This window comes from Dama dama, chromosome 24 (assembly GCF_033118175.1).
Source record: "Dama dama isolate Ldn47 chromosome 24, ASM3311817v1, whole genome shotgun sequence".
Taxonomy (NCBI): domain Eukaryota; kingdom Metazoa; phylum Chordata; class Mammalia; order Artiodactyla; family Cervidae; genus Dama; species Dama dama.
Window position 1 is genome coordinate 57,243,868 of NC_083704.1, and position 21,412 is coordinate 57,265,279.

At 43.1% G+C, this 21,412-nt stretch overlaps 1 protein-coding gene across 7 annotated transcripts in view; it reads right to left on the minus strand.

The window, feature by feature from the left end:
• The window catches only part of CCR3 (C-C motif chemokine receptor 3), a 58,263-nt gene that overhangs the window by 15,457 nt on the left and 21,394 nt on the right, over positions 1-21,412 (minus strand). For 2 of the 7 annotated variants that reach the window (XM_061128802.1, XM_061128801.1), the window contains 3 exons: positions 21,268-21,346; positions 11,368-11,556; positions 9,814-11,284 (listed from right to left, as the gene is read on the minus strand). The exons of 2 other annotated variants lie outside the window; for them this stretch is intronic. In XM_061128802.1, coding sequence (XP_060984785.1) covers positions 10,197-11,284; positions 11,368-11,380 — 1,101 coding nt within the window. In that variant the 5' untranslated portion in view covers positions 11,381-11,556; positions 21,268-21,346 and the 3' untranslated portion in view covers positions 9,814-10,196. Of the gene's footprint in view, positions 1-9,813; positions 11,285-11,367; positions 11,557-21,267; positions 21,347-21,412 lie in introns of those variants that run through there. 3 more of the 7 variants (XM_061128805.1, XM_061128803.1, XM_061128804.1) reach the window with 2 other exon arrangements.

A 21,412-nucleotide genomic window follows, 5' to 3' on the forward strand; every position in this document is an offset into this window, starting at 1 on the left:
TGTGGTGGTTTTTGCCACACATTGATGTGAATCAGCTGTGCATTTACGTGTGTTCCCCATCCTGAACCCCCCTCCCACCTCCCTCCCCATCCCGTCCCTCTGGGTCATCCCAGTGCACCAGCCCTGAGCACTAGTCTCATGCATCCAACCTGGACTGGCGATCTGTTTCATAATTGATAATACACATGTTTCAATGCTATTCTCTCAGATCGTCCCACCCTCGCCTTCTCCCAAAGTCCAAAAGTCTGTTCTGTACATCTGTGTCTCTTTTTCTGTCTTGCATGTAGGGTTATCGTTACCATCTTTCTAAATTCCATATATATGCGTTAGTATACTGTATTGGTGTTTTTCTTTCTGGCTTACTCCACTCTGTATAATGGGCTCCAGTTTCATCCACCTCATTAAAACTGATTCAAATGAATTATTTTTAATGGCTGAGTAATATTCCATGGTGTATATGTACCACAGCTTTCTTATCCATTCGTCTGCTGATGGGCATCTAGGTTGCTTCCATGTCCTGGCTATTATAAACAGTGCTGCAATGAACATTGGGGTACATGTGTCTCTTTCAGTTCTGGTTTCCTCGGTGTGTATGCCCAGAAGTGGGATTGCTGGGTCATATGGCAGTTCTATTTCCAGTTTTTTAAGCAATCTCCACACTGTTCTTCATAGCGGCTGTACTAGTTTGCATTCCCACCAACAGTGTAAGAGGATTCCCTTTTCTCCACACCCTCTCCAGCATTTATTGCTTGTAGACTTTTGGATAGCAGCCATTCTGACTGGCTTGAAATGGTACCTCATTGTGGTTTTGATTTGCATTTCTCTGATAATGAGTGATGTTGAGCATCTTTTCATGTGTTTGTTAGCCATCTGTATGTCTTCTTTGAAGAAATGTCTGCTTAGCTCTTTGGCCCGTTTTTTTTTTTATTGGGTTGTTTAATTTTCTGGAATTGAGCTGCAGGAGTTGCTTATATATTTTTGAGATTAATTCTTTGTCTGTTGCTTCATTTGTTATTATTTTCTCCCATTCTGAAGGCTGTCTTTTCACCTTGCTTATGGTTTCCTTTGTTGTGCAAAAGCTTTTAAGTTTCATTTCTTTTGTTGCCAGCTTGTTTTCATGTACCATATATTGTCTTCTCATGTCACTCAGGGTCCCAGCACGAGATGACACACTCAAATTGGGCAGTTTGAGAGGAATTTAATCAAGGGATCATTTACAAAGGTCAGCAGGGTGGAGGGAGAATGCAGTCCCCTGAGATGGGTAAATTTGTTACCAGCTCTAGGTCAAATTGCCAACATCTGTTGAATCATAGAAAAAACAAGAGAATTCCAGAAAAACATCTACTTCTGCTTCAGTGACTACGCTAAAGCCTTTGACTATGTGGATCACAACAAACGGTAGAAAATTCTTAAAGAGATGGGAAGCCTACCTGCCTCCTGCGAAGCCTGCATGCAGGTCAGGAAGCAACAGTTAGAACTGGACATGGAACCATGGACTGGTTCCAGATTGGGAAAGGAGTATATCAAGGCTGTATATTGTCACCCTGCTTATTTAACTTATATGCAGAGTACATCATGAGAAATCCTGAGCTGGATGAAGCACAAGCTGGAATCAAGATTACTGAGAGAAATATCAATAACCTCAGATATGCAGATGACACCACCCTTATGGCAGAAAGTGAAGAGGAACTAAGAGTCTCTTGATGAAGATGAAAGAGGAGAGTGAAAAAGCTGGCTTAAAATTCAGCATTCAAAAAAACTAAGATCATGGCATCTGGTCCCATCACTTCATGGCAAATAGATGGGGAAACAATGGAAACAGTGAGAGACTTTATTTTCTTGGGCTCCAAAATCAGTTCAGATGGTGACTATAGCCATTAAATTAAAAGATGCTTTCTCCTTGGAAGAAACGTTTTGATAAACCTAGACAGTGTATTAAAAACCAGAGACATCACTTTGCTGACAAAATTCCATCTAGTCAAAGCTATGATTTTTCCAGTAGTCATGTATGGATGTGAGAGTTGGACCATAAAGAAGGCTGAACGCAGAAGAATTGATGCTTTTGAATTGAACTGTGGTATTGGAGAAGACTCTTGAGAGTCCCTTGGACTGCAAGGAGATCAAACCAGTCAATCCTAAAGGAAATAAATGCTGAATATTCATTGGAAGGACTGATGCTGAGGCTGAAGCTCCAGTACTTTGGCCACCTGATGCAAAGAGCCGACTCATTAGAAAAGACCCTGATGCTGGGAAAGATTGAAGGCAGGAGGAGAAGGGGACAACAGAGGGTGAGATGGTTGGGTGGTATCATTGACTCAGTGGACATGAGTTTGAGCAGGCTCTGGGGGATGGTGAAGGACAGGGAAGCCTGCATGCTGCGTGGACAGGCATGCTGCACTCCATGGGGTTGCAAAGAGTCGTGCACAGCTGAGCTGCTGAATGGCAGCAACAGGTCAAAAGGGGCGAGGGGTGGGAGGATCTGGCAAGGTCCAGAACTAAGACATGGATCTGCTGTGGCTCCAGCCTCCAGTGCTGCTGCAGGAAGAGGGTTGGGGGAACAAATACTCTGATCTCACTCTTCTCCCATCTTCCAGCCTCCTGAAGGTATTCCCCATAGACCTAGTCCAGAAAGCAAGGGAGAAAACTGGTGTGGTCCATTCAAGGCAGCTTTTCAGGCACAGAGCAGGGTGGAGAGTGGATCTGGATGGGGCAACAGAATATCCATGGACTCCCTAATTTGATAAATTCTCATCTTTTTGAGACAAGCTATCATGTTTTTGTTTTGTTTTGTTTTAACCATCCCCTTTACCGAGTTGCATAAAGACTAGGATGATTATAGATGTTCAGTGAAGTGACAAGTTGAGGTTTGACTGATGAACAGCATCTTGATTGAATAACAGTAGGATGAGCAGAACATCTGTCCATGTCTCCCTTCTCACGTGCCTTGGGTTAGAGGAGTTGCTGTTCGATTTACAGATTTCAGAATATAGATTGGGCCACACTTACTAGCAGCTGGGGCTTTTGTGTGTTAAAAGGTCCCATACGTGCCCTAGCAAGTCTAGTCTATTTCCATCTTCCAAGAGGTTGTATGTGGAATCAGGATGGGCCCCAGGAAGGCAGATTTCTGCCATCCTGCTTCTCTCTTCTGGCCGCACATGTTTTCAGCCTACCCATTGCTTGCATGTGATCTCTGGAATTAGATCTGAATTTTTAAGAGGAGATAGTGTAATTTCTTAGAACTTGAATGATAACCAGCTTTATCAAAGCCCTACACCAGGGAACTGGGAATTAGCCCTGGTCATAACAAAGTGAAACTGTGTTTCTATCTGTCCTCTGTTTCTCCCTCTTGTGGTCACTGCATTGCACAATTCCTAGGGATATAAATGATATCTCCTAGAGTTTTGCAACTTCAGTCCAACAGGATCAGATATAGGCATTCCTGACTTTCTTGCTGTGACATCATCAAAACCTCACCTCCCACCTAGCATATGGGCGTTTTTTTCTGCTTCACTGTTTTCTTGAGTGACTGCACGGGGCTAGCAGCAGCTCTGGCGTGGACGAAGGCCCCCTAGTGCTCACATTTCCCACTGCGACTAAGTGAAGCGGGAGTTAGCAAGTGAGGGGCAACCTGAGACCAGGGGTCAATTTCCCGGGACCCAAACTAAGCCAGGAAGAATCTTGTCCTGTTTGCAAACTGAGAGGCTTTCCTCAATTCAGAAAGTCTAGATTACAAGAAGCAACCAGTCTTCTTCTTTTTTTTTTATTGTTTTTTAAATTTATTTTTAAATTAGAAGATAATTGCTTTATAGCATTGTGTTATTTCTGCCCTACAACCATGTGAGTGAATCATAACTATATATACACATTCCCTTCTTCTTGAGGCTCCCCCAGCCATCCCACCCTTCTAGGTCATCACAGAGCTCCACTGGGCAGTGGCCAGGGGATTAGCTCCTGCTTAGCCACAAGGCAAAAATCTAGGTGTATAGAAGTGTAAAGGCATTATTAAGTATTCCTCTACTTAAGCCTATATTAACATGTATTTATATCTGTCTATATGTATTAAGTATCATTGCTTTTTTTCCTCTCTCTGCCTTATTTCTTAGCCAGGATCTGGGGGCTCTAACATCCATTTAAGTCCTGCAGAACAGTCCTGCAAATTCATGTAAGCCCTCTGTGGACCTCAAGAGCTGAAATTTGGGGTCCTTGAATTTACCGCCAGTATGTTGAACCAACAGGGCTTATGAGATAGAATCTACTTTCATGTCTCACATCCCTTTAAACTGAATTAGAGGCTGAAGTTCTTCCAGCCCCAGTGAAAAGTTGCGCCTTCTCATGACTACTGTCATCAAGTTTAGGTACAAAAAAATCCCATGATCGTTTGAACTCACTAAAAGGAGAGGGTTCCAATTCAGAAATTGAATGGTTGATCCCCATATGAATAGCAAAGGTCAATTTGATTTGACTTTTAAACCTTCCTCCACCTCCCAGCTGGTGAGGGATGAACCACGCACAAGGGCTGCCAGCCTACTTATCTCTCTCCTTCCTTGGCATTCCTCCTCCTTCACCTGCTTTCTAAACATGGTTTCTAGTCCTCCCACTGGTGGGCACTGGGAGAGGAAGGAAAGTTCTTGCTTGACTGACCCTATCATCAGGTGATGACTTCACCCCCAGCTCCACCCGTGGGACTGGCAGGTGTAAAGGTTGATTCTTTCTCCCACGGACTGCTTTCGTGGAGTCATTAAAGACATCCCTGGGAATATTCATCTTCAGCATAACAGGAATATCCTGTTGTTTTGGCTGTCCACTATACACATATTTTTCTCATCCTCCAGACAAACTCCATGCAGGCAGTCTTCTTGAGCAAGATTAGAAATCCCCCAGTCAGCTCTTTCTCATTTGGTCTGTGGAAAACAATCCCACGTTCTTTGCCAGGATCAACTCTGAAAGCACAGATCTGTCCCACAGTAGTGGCAGTTTTTCTCTACTCCAGCCCCAGGGCAGATGACTGGCCTGTCTCTGGTCTCCCCATTTCCTGAATGAGAGTCAGATCTTCTTTAACCTGAGTGACTTGTTTCAGTCTCTTTGTGTGGCCCCAGTGGCATAGCTCTTAACAAGCTTGAGGTGAGAGATAGCACCCACCATGCAGTCCTTCCTCCGCATCCCTGATAGAGAGGGGGCACCAGCAGACCTCAACAGAGAGTTTCCTTTTAAGTGTCTCCCTAATTTTAATCAATTCAATTTCTTTGTCCCCAGTAGAGGTGAGGTGTCTCAAGAGTTGTGAAATATGTTTTAGCAGTTCCTATGTCAATTCTGCATATAGCCTGCTTTAGAGTACCGCATCTGTGGGGTCTGGCTGCCCCAGTTGAAACCTTCAGTGTGCTGTCTTGGTATAGACTGTTAGCATTTTTGCATTAGTGACCAGCATTTGACTACTATACAATCTAACCCTATTTTGACTGTTTAGAGCTGCATCCATGGTCAAGCTGGAACTAACCTGGGGATCTCAGCAGCTTGTCTACAAACCTCACATGCTGAGTAACCCCCCTGCCCTGCCCCAAATCCAGTCTCTCTTATCTTGGCTATGCATATCAGAGCCCAGATCCTGTGGGACGTGAATTATCCAGGTTCAGGAAACTTCTTCTGTAGAGACAAGAAAGTAAGTGGTTTAGGCTTTGTGGACTGTGTGGCCTCTGTCACGGTCACTCAGCTCTCTCACGGTAGCACAGCAGCAGCCGTAGACCGTTCATAAACAAACGAGCATGGCTCTGCTCCAGCTCTGCTCACGGAGCAGGCAGTGAGCTGGGTTTGGCCCCTGGGTCACAGTTCACCGACTCCTGGATTGGATCAGTGAATTGAGAAGAGAGATGGCGACCTTAACTAAACTGGGGGTTTATCTGGGCAGAAAGGGGCGAAAACCTCAGTGACTGAAAGCCCACAGACTACCAAGGACATAAACCTGCTTTGTTCAGAAGGTGTGAAGATTAGAAATTTGACTCTGGAATTTGAAGAAAACTTCAAAAACTCAAGCTGGAAAAGGATCATATTTTTTAAACCAGCAGGATATGATGCTCAGCAAAAAAAGAGGAGCGTCAGGAAAGTCAACACGGAGGTGTGTTCAAGGTCACCTGCCATTGTCAAGGTCACCCTAGTCTTCACCACAGCAGACTCTCTCTAGGGCACTTTTATGTCATTGTGGCTGCCATCATATTGACCTACCTGCCTGGATATTGCTCTTGCTTCCCCCCCCTTTGGTTTGTGAAAAGTCGTTCAAATATGTAACAAACACTTTATCCCTCAAGCCTTATCTTGAGTGTGCCCAGCTGGCTTCCAGCATCCATATCTGCATCTTGTTGCCGGGGAGCTTTTCCCAAAGCTGCAAGGGCTCTGAGAGCCAGGCAGGCTGGAAGTCCTGGAAAATTAGTGCCAATCAGCCAATGACCAATGGGAGTGGAATGTTAATACCCCAACTTTCTTCCCCCTCACATGGGCTAATAGAGGACTGTGAGTTACACTGTTTCTCAACAGTTTTCTAGTAGTTTTGAGCTCCAGTTACCCCTCAGTGGAAGGTACTTTGTAATGTACCCTTTTTTGGCATCTTCCTCTCCTGTTGAACTTCCCCACCCACTCCTGGAGTTTCTTTTCAAATAAACTCTTTGTTCTCCACTTCCTGCTCAGGAATTGCTTTGGGGGGAACCCAGCCTAATCAGAATATCATTTTCTCTGTGTACCTTTCTTCAATGATTTCATTCTGTTTCTGCTGCAGGGGCTTTTGGGCACCTGTCACATTTCATTATAGTCACTTGAGTCTGTTCCATGGAATGGTGAGTTTTCCAGAAATGAATCTTACTCATCTTTGCATCACTGGCATTTTCCCTAGCCTGTCACACAGTGTTCAAGATGTGATTGCTGACTACAGGAGGCTTGATGTAGAGGCAGAGCAGAGATGAAGAGGCAAGTTTGAAGGGGCTAGTGCTGCACCACTAACCACATGAAGTAGCCACTAGCCGCATGTTGGCTATTTCAATTAAAGTGGAATGAAAATGAAAACTTCACTTCCTCAGTCTCACTAGCCACATTTCAGGCGCTCAATAACTGCATGTGATCGGTAGTGATTACATTGGACAACACAGATGTAGAACTTTTCTATTGTTGTAGTTGGTTCCATTGGACAGCATGGGGATGGGGAGCAGGGTGGAGCACACTGAATCCGTGATTTGGTTTTGTGCGGCTTTGTGTGGGTCACAGAACTGAAAGCTTTCAGGATCAAGGGAGTATGAACCAACACCTATAGATCCTGCACTTGCGGTTATCTAAGGGCAGATACTTCACAGTGCAAGAGAGAATCAGAGGTGTATAGTTTTTAAATGATTGCTTCATTTACATTTTGGCTGAACCACAAAAAAGAGAAAAAGTAACTTCAAAGTTTCCTAGCCGAATTGAGATTCATGTTGTGCGGTTTAGTGTTCCAAAGTTCACATCCTGTGCTGTCCATTTAGGGTTGGACTGAGGTAAGACCTTTTAGACATGGTCACATGAGGGTAAGAAACCTCAAGGCCACTCACCAGCAGTTGAGGCTGGATTGCATGGATGGATAAGAACACGTACATCATTTCTCCAAGCATTTGACTAGAATGTGAAATGTTCTGGAGTTGGAGTGTTTTCTGGTCTTGAAGGCAGGAGAAAGGGCTGACAGAGGATGAAATGGTTGGGTGGCATCACCAACTCGATGGACATGAGTTTGAGCTAGCTCCGGGAGTTGGTGATGGACAGGGAAGCCTGGTGTGCTGCAGTCCATGGGATCACAAAAAGTCGGACATGACTGAGCAACTGAACTGAACTGAACTGGTCTTACAGTGGAAGTCTCTGTCATTTGGATTGAATTTAGGCATTGGCAGTTTTTAAGACATGATTTTGAACGTCGACAGCGTAGGGCAAAGCAGTGTCTAATTCAGTCTGACAGTAGCTTCCTGAGGGGCTTAGTTAAGAACATGACATGTGCTCAGCAAATGTTTATTGAATGAATGGATAAGTGACCAGATGAATGACTGTACATGTGAAACCTGAGTGTACCTTAGTGAGCACAGGGACTGCACTTGGTGTCATGGCCAGTAGGAGGTGATGCTGTAGAACTGTTCACTGCATCACAACCTGCTTTTAAAACAACAACAACAGCGATGTATTTTGTAGACTTTGAGCATCTACTTCCTAAGACTTCATCAAGATCAGTTTGCTTTGGCTATAAAGGATCTTAGGAATAATCTAACCAGGTCACAAGGTTCATTCATGGCAGAGGACATCTAATCTCTTTATGGCTAGTAGAATGGATACCACATGTGAATAGTAGCCTAGTCTTTCATTTTTAAAATATAATTCTAAAATGTTCATTTTTTTTTTTTTGAAAAACACGTTCCCATGTTTCAGAGTCCAAAAGATGCAGAAGAGTGTTCAGAGAAATATCCTTCTTCTCTTCTCTACACATGCCTCTCCCTAAAGACAACCATTGTTCCTCTTTTCTTTTATGTCCTTTTAAGAGGATGGTCAGTGCATCTAAGCACAATGAAAAATGTGTGTGTCTCTCTTTCTTTTTTTAACATTCTGTTTTGCACCCCCCCTTTTTTTCCGCATCAACCATATACTGCTCCTAGTGTTTTAACTCTTCCTTCACACTGTCTCTTGGCCAGATTCTCCTCAGGGTGCTCTTGGCACCTCTCTTGATTGGTCGTTGATCTTTTCTTGCCTCCACACTTGCACTTGTCTCCTAACTTAGCTCCCTGCACAGTTCTGGGGCCTCTGCTCCATCCTCCATGTGATACCAGAATTATCCTCCTGACACCATTTTAATTGCCTTGCTCCCATGCCTTCCCAATAAAGCCTAAGGTGCTCTGCCTGAAAATCATCCCCATCCCAGCGTTCCCACCTCACTCTGCCATCCACCCACATTCGTGCCTTCCCCTCTCCTCACTGGCTTACAGTGCCTTTCCCTCAAACCTCCCCTTTCATCCTGCTGCTCCTTCAGAGACCTGCTCAAAAGCCACTTCCTCCATTAAGTCTTCCTCCCTCAGATTCCAGTGGAAATGGCCTTTCTTCCTGACCCAGGTGTAGCATTGAGTGTGTTCCCTCTTTGCACTGGAGTTATTTGTTTCTGTCTTACATCCTCTACTATAGGGAAAGTTTCATTGGGGCAAGGATCGTGTTTGTCTAACACAGTTTGGCATCCTTCACTTAACCTAAGACAATGTTTGTGCATCCTGCCTGTATCACCTAACACACACTTACTGGATAAACAGTGAGAGTGGTGTAAAATAAGACAGTGTCCACACATCTCAGGGCTCTGAGAAGTTTCTATGAGCAGGACCTTTATTCTCTGTACTGCTGCTGCTGCTAAGTCGCTTCAGTTGTGTCTGACTCTGTGTGACCCCATAGACGGCAGCCCACCAGGCTCCCCCGTCCCTGGGATTCTCCAGGCAAGAACACTGGAGTGGGTTGCCATTTCCTTCTCCAATGCATGAAAGTGAAAAGTGAAAGTGAAGTCACTCAGTGTGTCCGACTCTTTGCGACCCTGTGGACTGCAGCCCACCAGGCTCCTCTGTCCATGGGATTCTCCAGGCAAGAGGACTGGAGTGGGTTATTCTCTGTACTGAAAATGCCAAATTGCTCTTCTATTCTCCCCCCTGCCTTCAATCTTTCCCAGTGTCAGAGCCTTTTCCAATGAGTTGGCTCTTCGCATCAGGTGGCCAAAGTATTGGTGTTTCAGCTTGAGCATCAGTTCTTGCAATAAACTGATTTATTACATTGTAATAAGAAGAAATGTAATTGATTTATTAATATTTCATTTATGTTTATTATGTTTCATTTATATCCATAACTGGCTGAAGTTAAGGTTTAAGATATAAAAAGCTTGACTAGTTTGTAGCTGCATATAGTAACCATCTAACATTCAGGTGCATTAAAATTTACGTGACTTGAGTGGATCAAGCAAAGCTCTGCTTTTCAGGGTTCATAATAAGTCATTGCTCAGGCGTTGACCTTTGGTAATGACTTTGGGGTGCATAGATATACCATCACCATTGTGTATATATTTTAATGGCTTCAAGAGTTCAGCCATTGTGCTGGAAGTTCAAAGGACTGGTGAAGAGGTCAATATGTTGGCTTCATCTGGTCTGTGCATCTTCTGTAGGCAATGTTCTGCCTCTGACCTAGAATACAGCAGAGAGTTCCTGCTCCCCTGTTGATGGGGAGACAGAGCTGGCTCTTTCCAGGTTCTCGCTGGGAAGAAACGGCATGAATTTGCCCAGGTAGGTGGCCACGTGCCTGTAGAAGAAGTGACGGAGGTGCTTCCGGAACCTCTCGCCAACGAAGGCGTAGATCACGGGGTTGACACAGCAGTGCGTGTAGGCGATCACCTCTGTCACCAGCATGGCCAGGTCCAGCTGTCTGCTCTGTTCACAGTCGGCCTCCAAGTGCATTTGAAAAGCGGAGAGTAGGACAACCAGATTGTAGGGTGTCCAGAAAATAAAGAAGACCACCATAATGACAAAAATGAGCCGGATGGCTTTGTATTTTTTTTTACTGGGGCATCTCAGCAGTGTTTTAATGATTCCTGAATAGCAGATAGCCATAACAAGCAGAGGCAGCGCGAGACCCAGGATATTCATTCTCAGAGCATGGAAACGCTTCCAGGCATTTTCATTATCCTCTGGGTAAAGAGGACTGCAGATAGTCTGTCCAGCCTCCTCTTGGGACTCATGAAAGAAAAATTCAGGGAGGGCTGCTAGCACTGCCAGGCCCCAGGTGAAGATGCTAGTGACGATACCAAAAGTGACTGTACGGGCTCGAAGGGCAAACACGGCGTGGACGATGGCCAGGTACCGGTCTATGGTCAAGAGGATGATGAAGAAGATCTCACTGTACAGTCCCATGTAATAGAGCCCAGAGAGCAACTTACACATGGCGTGACCAAAAACCCACTCGTTCCACCTAACATAGTGAATCCAGAATGGCAGCGTGAATAGGAAGAGCACATCAGAAATGGCCAAGTTGAGCAGGTAGATGTTGGTCATAATACGGAGCCTCTTGTATTTTGTGAGGATCACCACCACCACTACATTGCCCAGCAAACCAATCATGAACACCAGGGAATACAGTGGGGGCAGGAACTGGGCCCCCAGCTCCTTGACATTGCTTTTCTCGCATGGCAGTGCCCCCTCATAGTCGTAGGGTGTGGTCCCAGCAACTTCACCCACGGTTTCAATCCCATCAACTGAGGTCACCATTTTCCTTGTCCCTGTGATAGAAGAAGGCAGAAGTAACCCCACAGTTAACTATGATCACTCCTTGTGACCCACACCAGTCAGTTTATTCACTTACCCACTAAAACCATATGGAATGAATAGCCTGTACATTCTTCAGCATATATTTCCAAAGGTGTATCAGATATGCCATGGGGCGGGGGGAGATGTTAGGAGTGAAAGATGCAATGTTTTGAGAGTCAGCATGACCCACCACGGGAAAAGGAACAAACATTGTGGATGGTAGTGAAGAGCGGAGATGTTGATCCTGAAAGCATTGGAGGAAGAAATACAAAACAGGAAGGGATAGGTTGGGTAATGATAACAATAATCTTATTATATTATCACTGTATCTTAAAATTTTGTATTTTATGTTTTATGGTTTATATATGACCTTCAAAATCATCCATTTAAAAACCAAATGCTAATAATAGTGATTATCATTCTAGGAATAACTACCCACCTCCTTGGCTCCATAACATAAAATGCAAAATTTAAAAATACAGTAATGGGGAAATTGAACCTTCAAGAAATTTAATAATGAGTCTAAAATCCTTCAGTAAGCAATTTCAAAAGTTCAGGTTAGATCTCTAGTATCTATGCTTAATTATCTCATCATTGGATTCAAGTACAGTGATTTTTAACTTATAATAATTATTATAATTAGCTATTATAGTAGTTATGAACTGTTGTAACGATTATAAGCAGCGTCCCCTTTTCCTGTTCCTGACGATGCTGACATAAGCCAGTCATGTGCCTACAACAGACCCCTTAGAGCTTCTCCCTCATAAAGGCGCTGAGCATGCACCAATGGGACTACTTCTTAGATTTTGGATTTTTTAGACCAGGATCCCTAGGGTCACTGCCTGCTTTTCTTAGAATTACAGACTTGGCTGGAGAAGAAGGAAAAAGAGACAAGGGAGTAGTCCATGAAAGGCAGCTAATCCCTACCCTGCTTCCTCAGGAGTCCTGCTAACCTTCTCTTTTCTGTGAAAGCACAAGTGTGAGGTCATGAACGTATGCCAGCAGGTATTTCTCAAGGCAGGCCTTAGAAATGCAGTAATTGGAGCCAATAGCAAGGATTGTCTTTGCTTTCCTAAGAAAATACTGGGACCCTAAAGTCGGCACCTGTCAGGGTTCTGTGTAGTCCAAATGACTGTAGAGAGGGGAGACATAGGAGCTGTTCCTGGCCATTCTGCTTGCCAGTGAGAAGACTGAGACAAGCCCTTAACTCTGAGCCTTGTTTACTCATCTCCAAAATAAGGATCATGATAGCCACGCAAGGTTGTAGAAAGAAAGAAAGTCGCCCAGTCGTGTCCGACTCTTTGCGACCCCATGGACTGTAGCCTACCAGGTTCCTCCATCCATGGGATTTTCCAGGCAAGAATACTGGAGTGGGTTGCCATCAGAGAGTCTACATGAGATCATATTTTAAACTAGAAAAAGAAAAAACTGTAAATTGGTAGAAAGCAGAAGTGAAAGAAAGGCAATGAGAAGTGGTTTCACATGAAATCAGGAAAAAGTAGAGGCTCTTGGATAGAACTTGATCTATTTTCATAGCTCTGGCCTGGTCCATCATCTACTGATCAGTGATACATTCAGGCTTTCGAGGTTAAAAATGGAATTGAGTAGCAACTGACTTATACAATCTTATCAGCTTTTTTTATTCCCAATGGCATAATACACAGCAGCTGAGAAAAAATACCCATCATTTGGTCTGTTAGGCATTTTCAGTCATGAGAGTATCTCTCTAAACCTTAATGTTTAAGGCAAGAGTGGAAAGAGCCTCTACTCATCATTAATTATTTATATTTTCTTTCCTTTTCTCACAGACTGATCTGAAAACAAGTCAAACTTTAAAAAAGAATTTCACTGAAGTGTTGTTCAACTTGAAGATCGTCTTTAATTCATGTGTTATTTCCATAAATCCAACATGATGAGTGTAAGATTATAGAATCTTGGGAGGGGGAAGGGGCCTAGACTGAAAAGCACTGGAAAACAAGTAGAGTTAGAAATCAAGTTTTTGATCCCTAGTTACGTGAGATCAGAGACACAGAAATAGAGTTTTTACCTGTCTGTACTCCTAATCACAGTCCTTGCAGTTTGGAAAAATGATATAGTAATAGTAAACGAACAATATCAGTCATAAAGAAAAGGAAAAAATAGTAAAAATCACCCCAGATCTCACCATGATGAGTTTACTACCATTAACATTTCTCTATTTATGCATACATGGATACAAAGTTTTACATAATTTGAGATCATACTCCTTTAGCTGATTCACTAAAATTGCCCATAGTACAATTCAGTTGTGCAGTGTAAATGAGGTTTCTTTAGTTTCCAAAACTGTTTGAATCTCTTGTTACCAGCTTCCCACCTGCTGGGTAGAAGAAAAAAGTATTCACAAATTTTAGTCCTAAGTGGTTTAAATTTAGTCTTATCCTTCCATTCATTTGAATGATAACTTTAGGTTTTACTCATCCTCTGTTAATCAGCTTATAATTTCGGTTCCTTGTCTCCTCTCATTGGTCCTTTCTAGGATGGCAGTAGAGATATGGGGGAAGGACCAGCATGACTCGATGTGTGGGCAGAGGGAGAAGAGGGTACTCTAATCTCCTGTTGGTTCTTGATTTACGTGACTGGCGTCTGCTAAGGTGGGGGTCGACCCAGTCCCAACCCTGAGTCTTTGTGCTTGCATCTGCTGCAGTGTTTGTAGTAATGACCTCAGGATCCATTCATTCTCAGCCCTCCCCAGGCACAGTGACCTCTTCAAGGTGATGGAGCCTTCACTCAACCCTGTAGAATGGAGAACCACACCGCCATCGAGTTCCTGGCCCAAGCTCCACTCTTTGTTCTGAGCCGGCAGGCGCCCGGCAGACATGCCCCTCCTTGACTCCATGCGCATGTCCTGTACAAACCAAGGGACACGCAAGACTGCAAACCAGATGTTTTTTCTGCCTGACCACCAACCTCACTGCTCTGGCCACCCCATGTGGGTAAGGAGGTGCTTTGCAGAGAGATATCCTCTTGAGAGCCCCCTAGTTTATCAAACAGCTGTCCAAACCCCCTAACTCTGGTCAAAGCCTGGATGGGAGAGATAGGGACACACAGCTGTGACTGCTTCCTTCCAGGGTCTCTTTTCTCGTAATTTCTGAAGTCAGAAGGAGGGTTGCCCTTTCCCTGCCATTCTTGTCTGGCCAACTCCAACAAATATATATGCAGCCTCCATCTATACTATGATAAATGGGATGAGGTGATGGATATCTCATAACTTCATAAATTCACATTCACCAGTGTAAAATTTTAGTGAGTGTTGCAAAGTTGAATTGAAAAAAAAAATTTAGAATTGGAGATCCTTCTTTAGAAAATACATTTAAGTTTGAAATGTCATTTCAATTATATATAAAAAAAATCTAATGGTGATGTTCAATGATGGTGAGTTTGCAGTGAACCTTATTCATCCCTGGAACACTTACTCATTGCTGGTGCTATGTAACTTGTTTTAATAAATTTTGTATCTAACATGAGCCATCAAGATACACATGGCTTTAATCCATTAGTTTTAGTCCTATGATTTTACCCTAAGGGGAAAAGGTTGAAAAGGTATTACCAATACATAATGTGCGCAAAGATGTTCATTGTGGCATTGTTCTCATAGTAGAAAACAAGAAATGGGAACAATATAAATGTTTGACACATGAAGGATGTTTTGAATAAATTGTAGTCCATTTAAGGAATAGATTATTATGTAGTCATTAAAACTAGTTTTGGATACCGGATAAAATCACAGACAGATGTTTATAAGAATGAAGAGAGTGTAAAATGTGTAAACAAAGATTGCAACAGCGTGAAATTATATGTACATATAAAAGGCAACAGGCAAATAATCAAAATAGTTGTGAGAGATAGGTGGATTATCATTTTTAAAACTGAAAATTTTAAATTTTTCTGTATTTCCTTATCAGTTAAACTGTCACTGAAAGCTAATGTTTTTAGGCAGGCACTGCTAGAAGATTTGGCAGACCTTTTCTAGGGTGGAAACCTAGGCAAATTACAAGATGAAGGGTTTACTCATCAGAACTTGAAACCACAAACTGAAATCTAAGGAACTTGAAGAAGAGGGCACACTAGGCAAAGCATTTGCATTTTGTTTTCAGATTAAGAGATCTTAGGGGCTAGGTTCTCCCCTTTGATCTTGGGTCGAGCTGGCATACAACCACCCAGACTTGGGGAGGGGAGGCGTCTTTTCCGGTCTTGACACCTGCGTTGGCAGGGGCTCGGCCGGCCTCCACGGGAAGAGTGAGAAGGCCGTTCAGATGACCGCAGTGGGCACCTGCTTGAGGACAGGTGGGCCACAGGACACCAGCTCCCTGGATGCCTCCAAGTTATTTGCGCCCACATTTTCTCTTCCTACTTCATGATTCTTAGTGCCTTTGGCAAATTCTGAACCTGGATGACATTCGCAGGGCCCCTGCTCTCTTCTTGCTGGGCCAGTCTTTCAGCCTGTGTACTGGGTACTGTGCCTAAATATCCGGAGTGAATATCAGAAGGCCACCCCCTGGGATTTACAGTAATTCAGACCTTCCTGTCTTTGAAGACATGAAAACCAGTTCCCTGGACTCTCAAACACCTCCCCAAACGCAAGCCAGAGCCCCTCCTTTTGAGAACTCTCTCAAAGAGTCTTATTAAACTCTAAAGACACGCCGAATCAGACCAGTGCCCTGGACCTCCAGCTCCTTAGTCCTGAGTCCCAGCCAGCGCAGTGCCACTGGATGGGAGAAATGTTTATTTCTCAGTATGGATCAAATAATGCAGGATATCCTCAGATTGTACGATGTGAGTGTTTTTCCTGCTTATTTTCAACAACCACCTGAGAAGGAAAAAATACTGAGAAGAAAATGGTCTGTGAGTTCAGAAAGTTTACATTCTTTACATATAACCAGTGTAAGATAAGAGTCAATAACAACCGTGTCTTTCTTAGCCCAGCAGTTTATACAGCCTTGCTTGTCCTCACAGCTTTGCAAGGTGGATTTCTATATCCCCATTTTATAGATGAGCAAATAGAGGCTTGGCAAGGCTCTGTCACTATTCCATTAGCACACAGCAGAGCTGCAGCTCTCTGTCTCCAAAGCTCACAGTTATTTCCTTAGGGTTCCATTTATAAGGGCCTCCACACCCCCAGATAACATGAGTGTTTATATATATTTTTGTATCTCCATGGTTCCATTTTTGTACACGCAGATCACTAATACATTTTAGTTTGGTTTGATATATGGTGCAAAGTGCACTTCTATTTTATTTCTGTCTAAATGGTTGACCAATTTGAAGATACCATATGTTTAATAATTACCCTCTCCCCCTTGAGCTGGAAACATCACCTTTGCCATATATTCCTCCATGTTCCTGATTCTGCATGTGTCCTTTGCACATAGAAATCATTGATTTCTGTGCTAGAAACACTCTTTTAATTACTGTAGATTTATTAGATTATTTATGTATATTATCTAATTAAACAACAGCCTTTCAGTATTCATTTCCAGTATGTCTCATCTTTTAGAACCATTTGTCCTATTAGATAAACTTTTGGATCACGTGGTCAGTTACTTACAAAAACATAATTTTGAGTGAACTTTTCTTACATTTGTAAATAAGTTTAGAAAGAATTGATAACGTTCCATGTCAAGCTTTATACCTGGGAGCACACTATGTCTCCTTACTCTGCTTACCACAGGGCTTTAAGTTATTGGTGTTGCACGTTTCTTTTTACATTTTTATCGCCTGCCTTTATGTTTCTCAGGTTATTGTGAATGAGATACTTTCCCTAACCAATTTTCTAAACAATTGTTGGTAGTATGAAACAAAATCACATGTTTTAAGCTGATTACCTTACTGACTTTTAAAAATAAATACCTTTAGAACTACTGGATAGATTGGGCTTCCCTAGTGACTCAGAGGGTAAAGCGTCTGCATGCAATGTGGGAGACCTGGGTTCGATCCCTGGGTCGGGAAGATCCCCTGGAGAAGAACATAGCAACCCCACTCCAGTATTCCTGCCTGGAGAATCCCATGGACGGAGGAGCCTGGTGGGCTGTATATAGTCCATGGGGTCGCAGAGAGTCGGAAACGACTGAGTGACGTCACTTCCACTTTTCACTAGATAGATAGTCATATTACCTGTGAAGCACTGACAGAATTATATCCTCCTTTCTGGTATTTCTCATTTGTTTCTCTCACCTTCTTGCTTTGGTGGGAACTTCCACAGTGATGTTAAATAATAGTGGTGTTTCTGGTTCCTGACTGTAATTAGACATCCACCCTCCAACCTTTCAAAGTCCCCAAAGTACAAAAAAGATACTATTAATTTGAAATCTGTTTTATTCTAAAACTTTACTAAAGCGGAAAACTGCCATGCCTATGATGAAGAGTGCTGATCCTTGACAATAGTGGGAGTTTGGTTAAACCAGTCATGTCTGAAAGAGGGCCACGTGCTGAATGATATCCCAGCTTAGTAACATCACTAATCTGGTGTGTGTGTGTGTGTGTGTGTGTGTGTGTGTGTGTGTGTGTGTGTGTGTGTGTGTGTGTGTGTGTATTTAAGTGTTTAGTCTCTTTGAGGGGATCAGCCTCTCAGGTGAACTTGATGAATCATCTAAAGTATATTCATCAAGGGGAAGGAGAGGGTGGGACGAATTGAGAGGGTAGCATTGACTTATATACACTAGATGTGTGAAACAGAAAGCTAGTGGGAAGCATATGTATAGCACAGGGAACTCAACTTGGTGCTCTGTGATGACCTGGAGGGCTGGGATGGGGTGGGGGAGGCTCAGGAGACAAATGTACACTTAGAGCTGACTCACATTGTACAGCACAAACCAATACAACATTGTAAAGCAGTTGTACTCCAATTAAAAAATTTTAAAACAAAGAATATAGAGAAGAGAGCAGGTTGTGAAGTCACTGCCTACCATCCTGGATCTGCGTGTCCATCTAGAAGAGCTCTGCCCACAGACTCCAAGTGGTCAGCATTCCTGCAGGACCCCCTGCTGTTAAGATCAGATTCCATGCTTAAGGCCCTAGATCCTTTTGGTTTCATGGGTATTGGTGCCAGGGAATCATAGTCATAAGATTTTCTTGCTTATATATCCTTGGTCCTCTTCAGTATAGGATAATGATTCAGTTCCTGAGTTTGAAGAAATGTCTGTGTGACATAGAGCAAGTAGGTTACCCTCCCTGTGCCTCAGAATCTTTATGTGTAACCTCGTGATGAGAAGAGTTACTGCCTCATGGGGTTCTCCAGTTATTCATTCAGCAAATAGTTAATGGCAACCTGTGACATGCCAGCCACTGTTCCAGCGATACGGCACATCAATGAATGGAATAGACAAAACTCTTTGACCTCATGAAGCTTATATTCCAGTCAGGGAATAATAGATGGCCAGAAGCTACAGTGTCTCAGAGGGTCATGAGTGCTACAGAGAAAGGTAAAGAGATAAGAGAAGCCAGCAGTAGGGTGGCATTGGAGAGGTGAAGTTTAAACTGGAGAGGGTCAACAAGAAACTCATGAGATGACATTTGAGAAAAGTCTGGAGGGAGGTGAGAGAGTGAGTTGAACAGGTTTCTGGGGGATAAGAGGAACACCAAGTACAAATATCCTGAGGTGAGAGAGTGGCTGGACAGGTTCTTAGAGGAGCAGGAGGGTTTAGTGTGGCCGAAAGGAGTGAGGGGTGGGTATCAAGAGAGAGAGTCAGAGAGACATGAGAAGCTGTGGGCAGGAGTTCCGTGGAGCCGTGCAGTCAGGAAGAACTTCGGCTTTTTTCTGAATGGAGTAGGGACCGTAGGTAAGTTTCCATTAAACTTGAGGTTATCCTCCTCATATTCTGTAAGGATTGTTCTGGCTGCCATGTGGAGAATAGACTATGGACGCACAATTAGAAACAAGGAACCAGTAAAGAGGCTGAAGCTCCAATACTTTGGCCATGTGATGCAAAGAACTGACTCCTTAGAAAAGATTCTGATGCTGGGAAAGATTGAAGACAGGAGGAGATGGGGATGACAGACGATGAGATGGTTGGATGGCATCACTGACTCGATGGACACGAGTTTGAGCAAGCTCTGGGAATTGGTGAAGGACAGGGAATCCTCGTGTGCTGCAGTCCATGGGGTTGCAAAGAGTCGTACACGACTGAGTGACTGAACTGAACTCAAAGAGGCATTTATGATAATACAGGGAAGATGTTACACTGGGCAGGGTATGGCGGTAGAGGTAGAAAGGGTGAGAATAGATGGATTCTGTACAAATGTGGAAGCTAGCTGCAGGATTTGTTGACATGTAGTGTACGAGTAAGTAAGAAATAGTCGACGACTCCAAGAGTTTTGTCTGAGCAACTGGAAGGATGGCGTTGACACCAGCAGAGATAAAGTCTGGGGAAAAATAAGCCTGAATTGGAGCAGGCAAGTCTGAGATTGATTATATGCCATCCAAGTGGAGATGTGCAGCAGGCAGTTGGACATACGGCTCCAGGGGAGAACTGTTGGCTGAAAATACAAAAGTGACAGTTGTCATCACATAGATGTAAAGCATTGATTCTGGAAAAGCGCACCAGAGACATAGGTGTAGACAGTAAAGGACTGCATCCCCAGGCATGCTGAAAGTCGGAGGTGAGAGAAATGAGGAGGATACAGCAAGAGAGACTGAGAAAGGGTGGACAGCGAGATTGGAAAAAAAGCAGAACTGGTGTCCCTGAAGCTGTGTGAAGAAAGTGTTGTAAGGAGTGGGGGAGTAATGTGAGGATTACATGAACCCACGTGAGAACATCAGGGCACAGTGCCAGGCAAATGCATGTTGGTTCTTCTCCCTCTCCCTCTACTCACTGACATTCTCTATTTTCTCAAGTTTTCAGCCCTTTCCAGAACTTCTTAGATCTTTTCCAAAACAGGATAGTAGAACTCTAGAGGAGGAAGTATTTCCTCCATCTAAAGAGAAATTCTTGGCTTTCTGCAAATAACCAGTCTGTAGTCCATTACTCAAAGTTACAGAAAACACAGTGATTGGTGTCCAAATTGTTTTAAAAAGATATTTCAGCTTTCATTAAAATCTGTAGTTACAGTAAATAAATTTGAATTTATACAAATGGTTTTGGATACAAATGGCTATTTAATTTATACCAAATTAAATAGCCTAATAGGAACCCAAGAATACATTAATCCATTTATTTACTGACATTCCAATGAAGAACTATTGATAATTCTTTCACAAAGAAATAATTATCTTTCACAAATATGACAGGAATAGAGAGAGAAAAATGACAGGCTGTTCCCTCCTAAAGTTTTTGAATCTCTTTACTATCTCTGAGTTACATCCCTCCCACCTCTTTAAGTTGGAAGAAAAGAGGAAGTTTAACGGTTGAACTAAGAGTATCCTCAATTGCAAGCGCTTTAGAAGCCAATCCCAAGAGCTGGTTCAGTCTTCATCAATATTAATAGATCATCCAGAACAAAGGAAATCTACCCATCTGATTTTCCATCCACCTCTCTTCTCAGCTACCCCTTCATGTATTCATCCAATTATCTGTCCATCTAGCACCTTGAATTGCTTCCCACTTACACCGTTTTAAGCCAGTTCTCCTCCCCTTTCATTTCTTTCCACAGAAAACCTGGGTAGTCAGAAAAAACAATTATTTGGTACAGCACTATCCTGTAGACCTTTGTTTCAGTGATGGAACGTTCTGTGTTTGTGCTGTTCAATAAAACACCTACTAGCCACATGGCTATCGAGCACTTGAAATGTGGCTACTGCTGTTGAAGAACTGAGATTTTCATTTTATCCAAATTTTATTAAGTTAACTTGGAATAGCCGCATGTGGCAAGTAGCCACCATCTTGGACAATGCAGGACTATCGCCCAGTACAATGCCTGACAAGTAACAGCTGCCTACTAATGCTTCTTAAATGGATAGAAAGATGGAGCAGAATGATTTTACCTTTTTTCACTTTTCAGATTATGCGTTTGAAATGTTAGGTTCTCTTCAGGTACCACATGTCATGAGCGTTGGTATCCACCTGCAGCATAGAACAGGCTAGGATGATAAAGGTCTAGAAACAACAACGGTATTTGGCATAACTTGG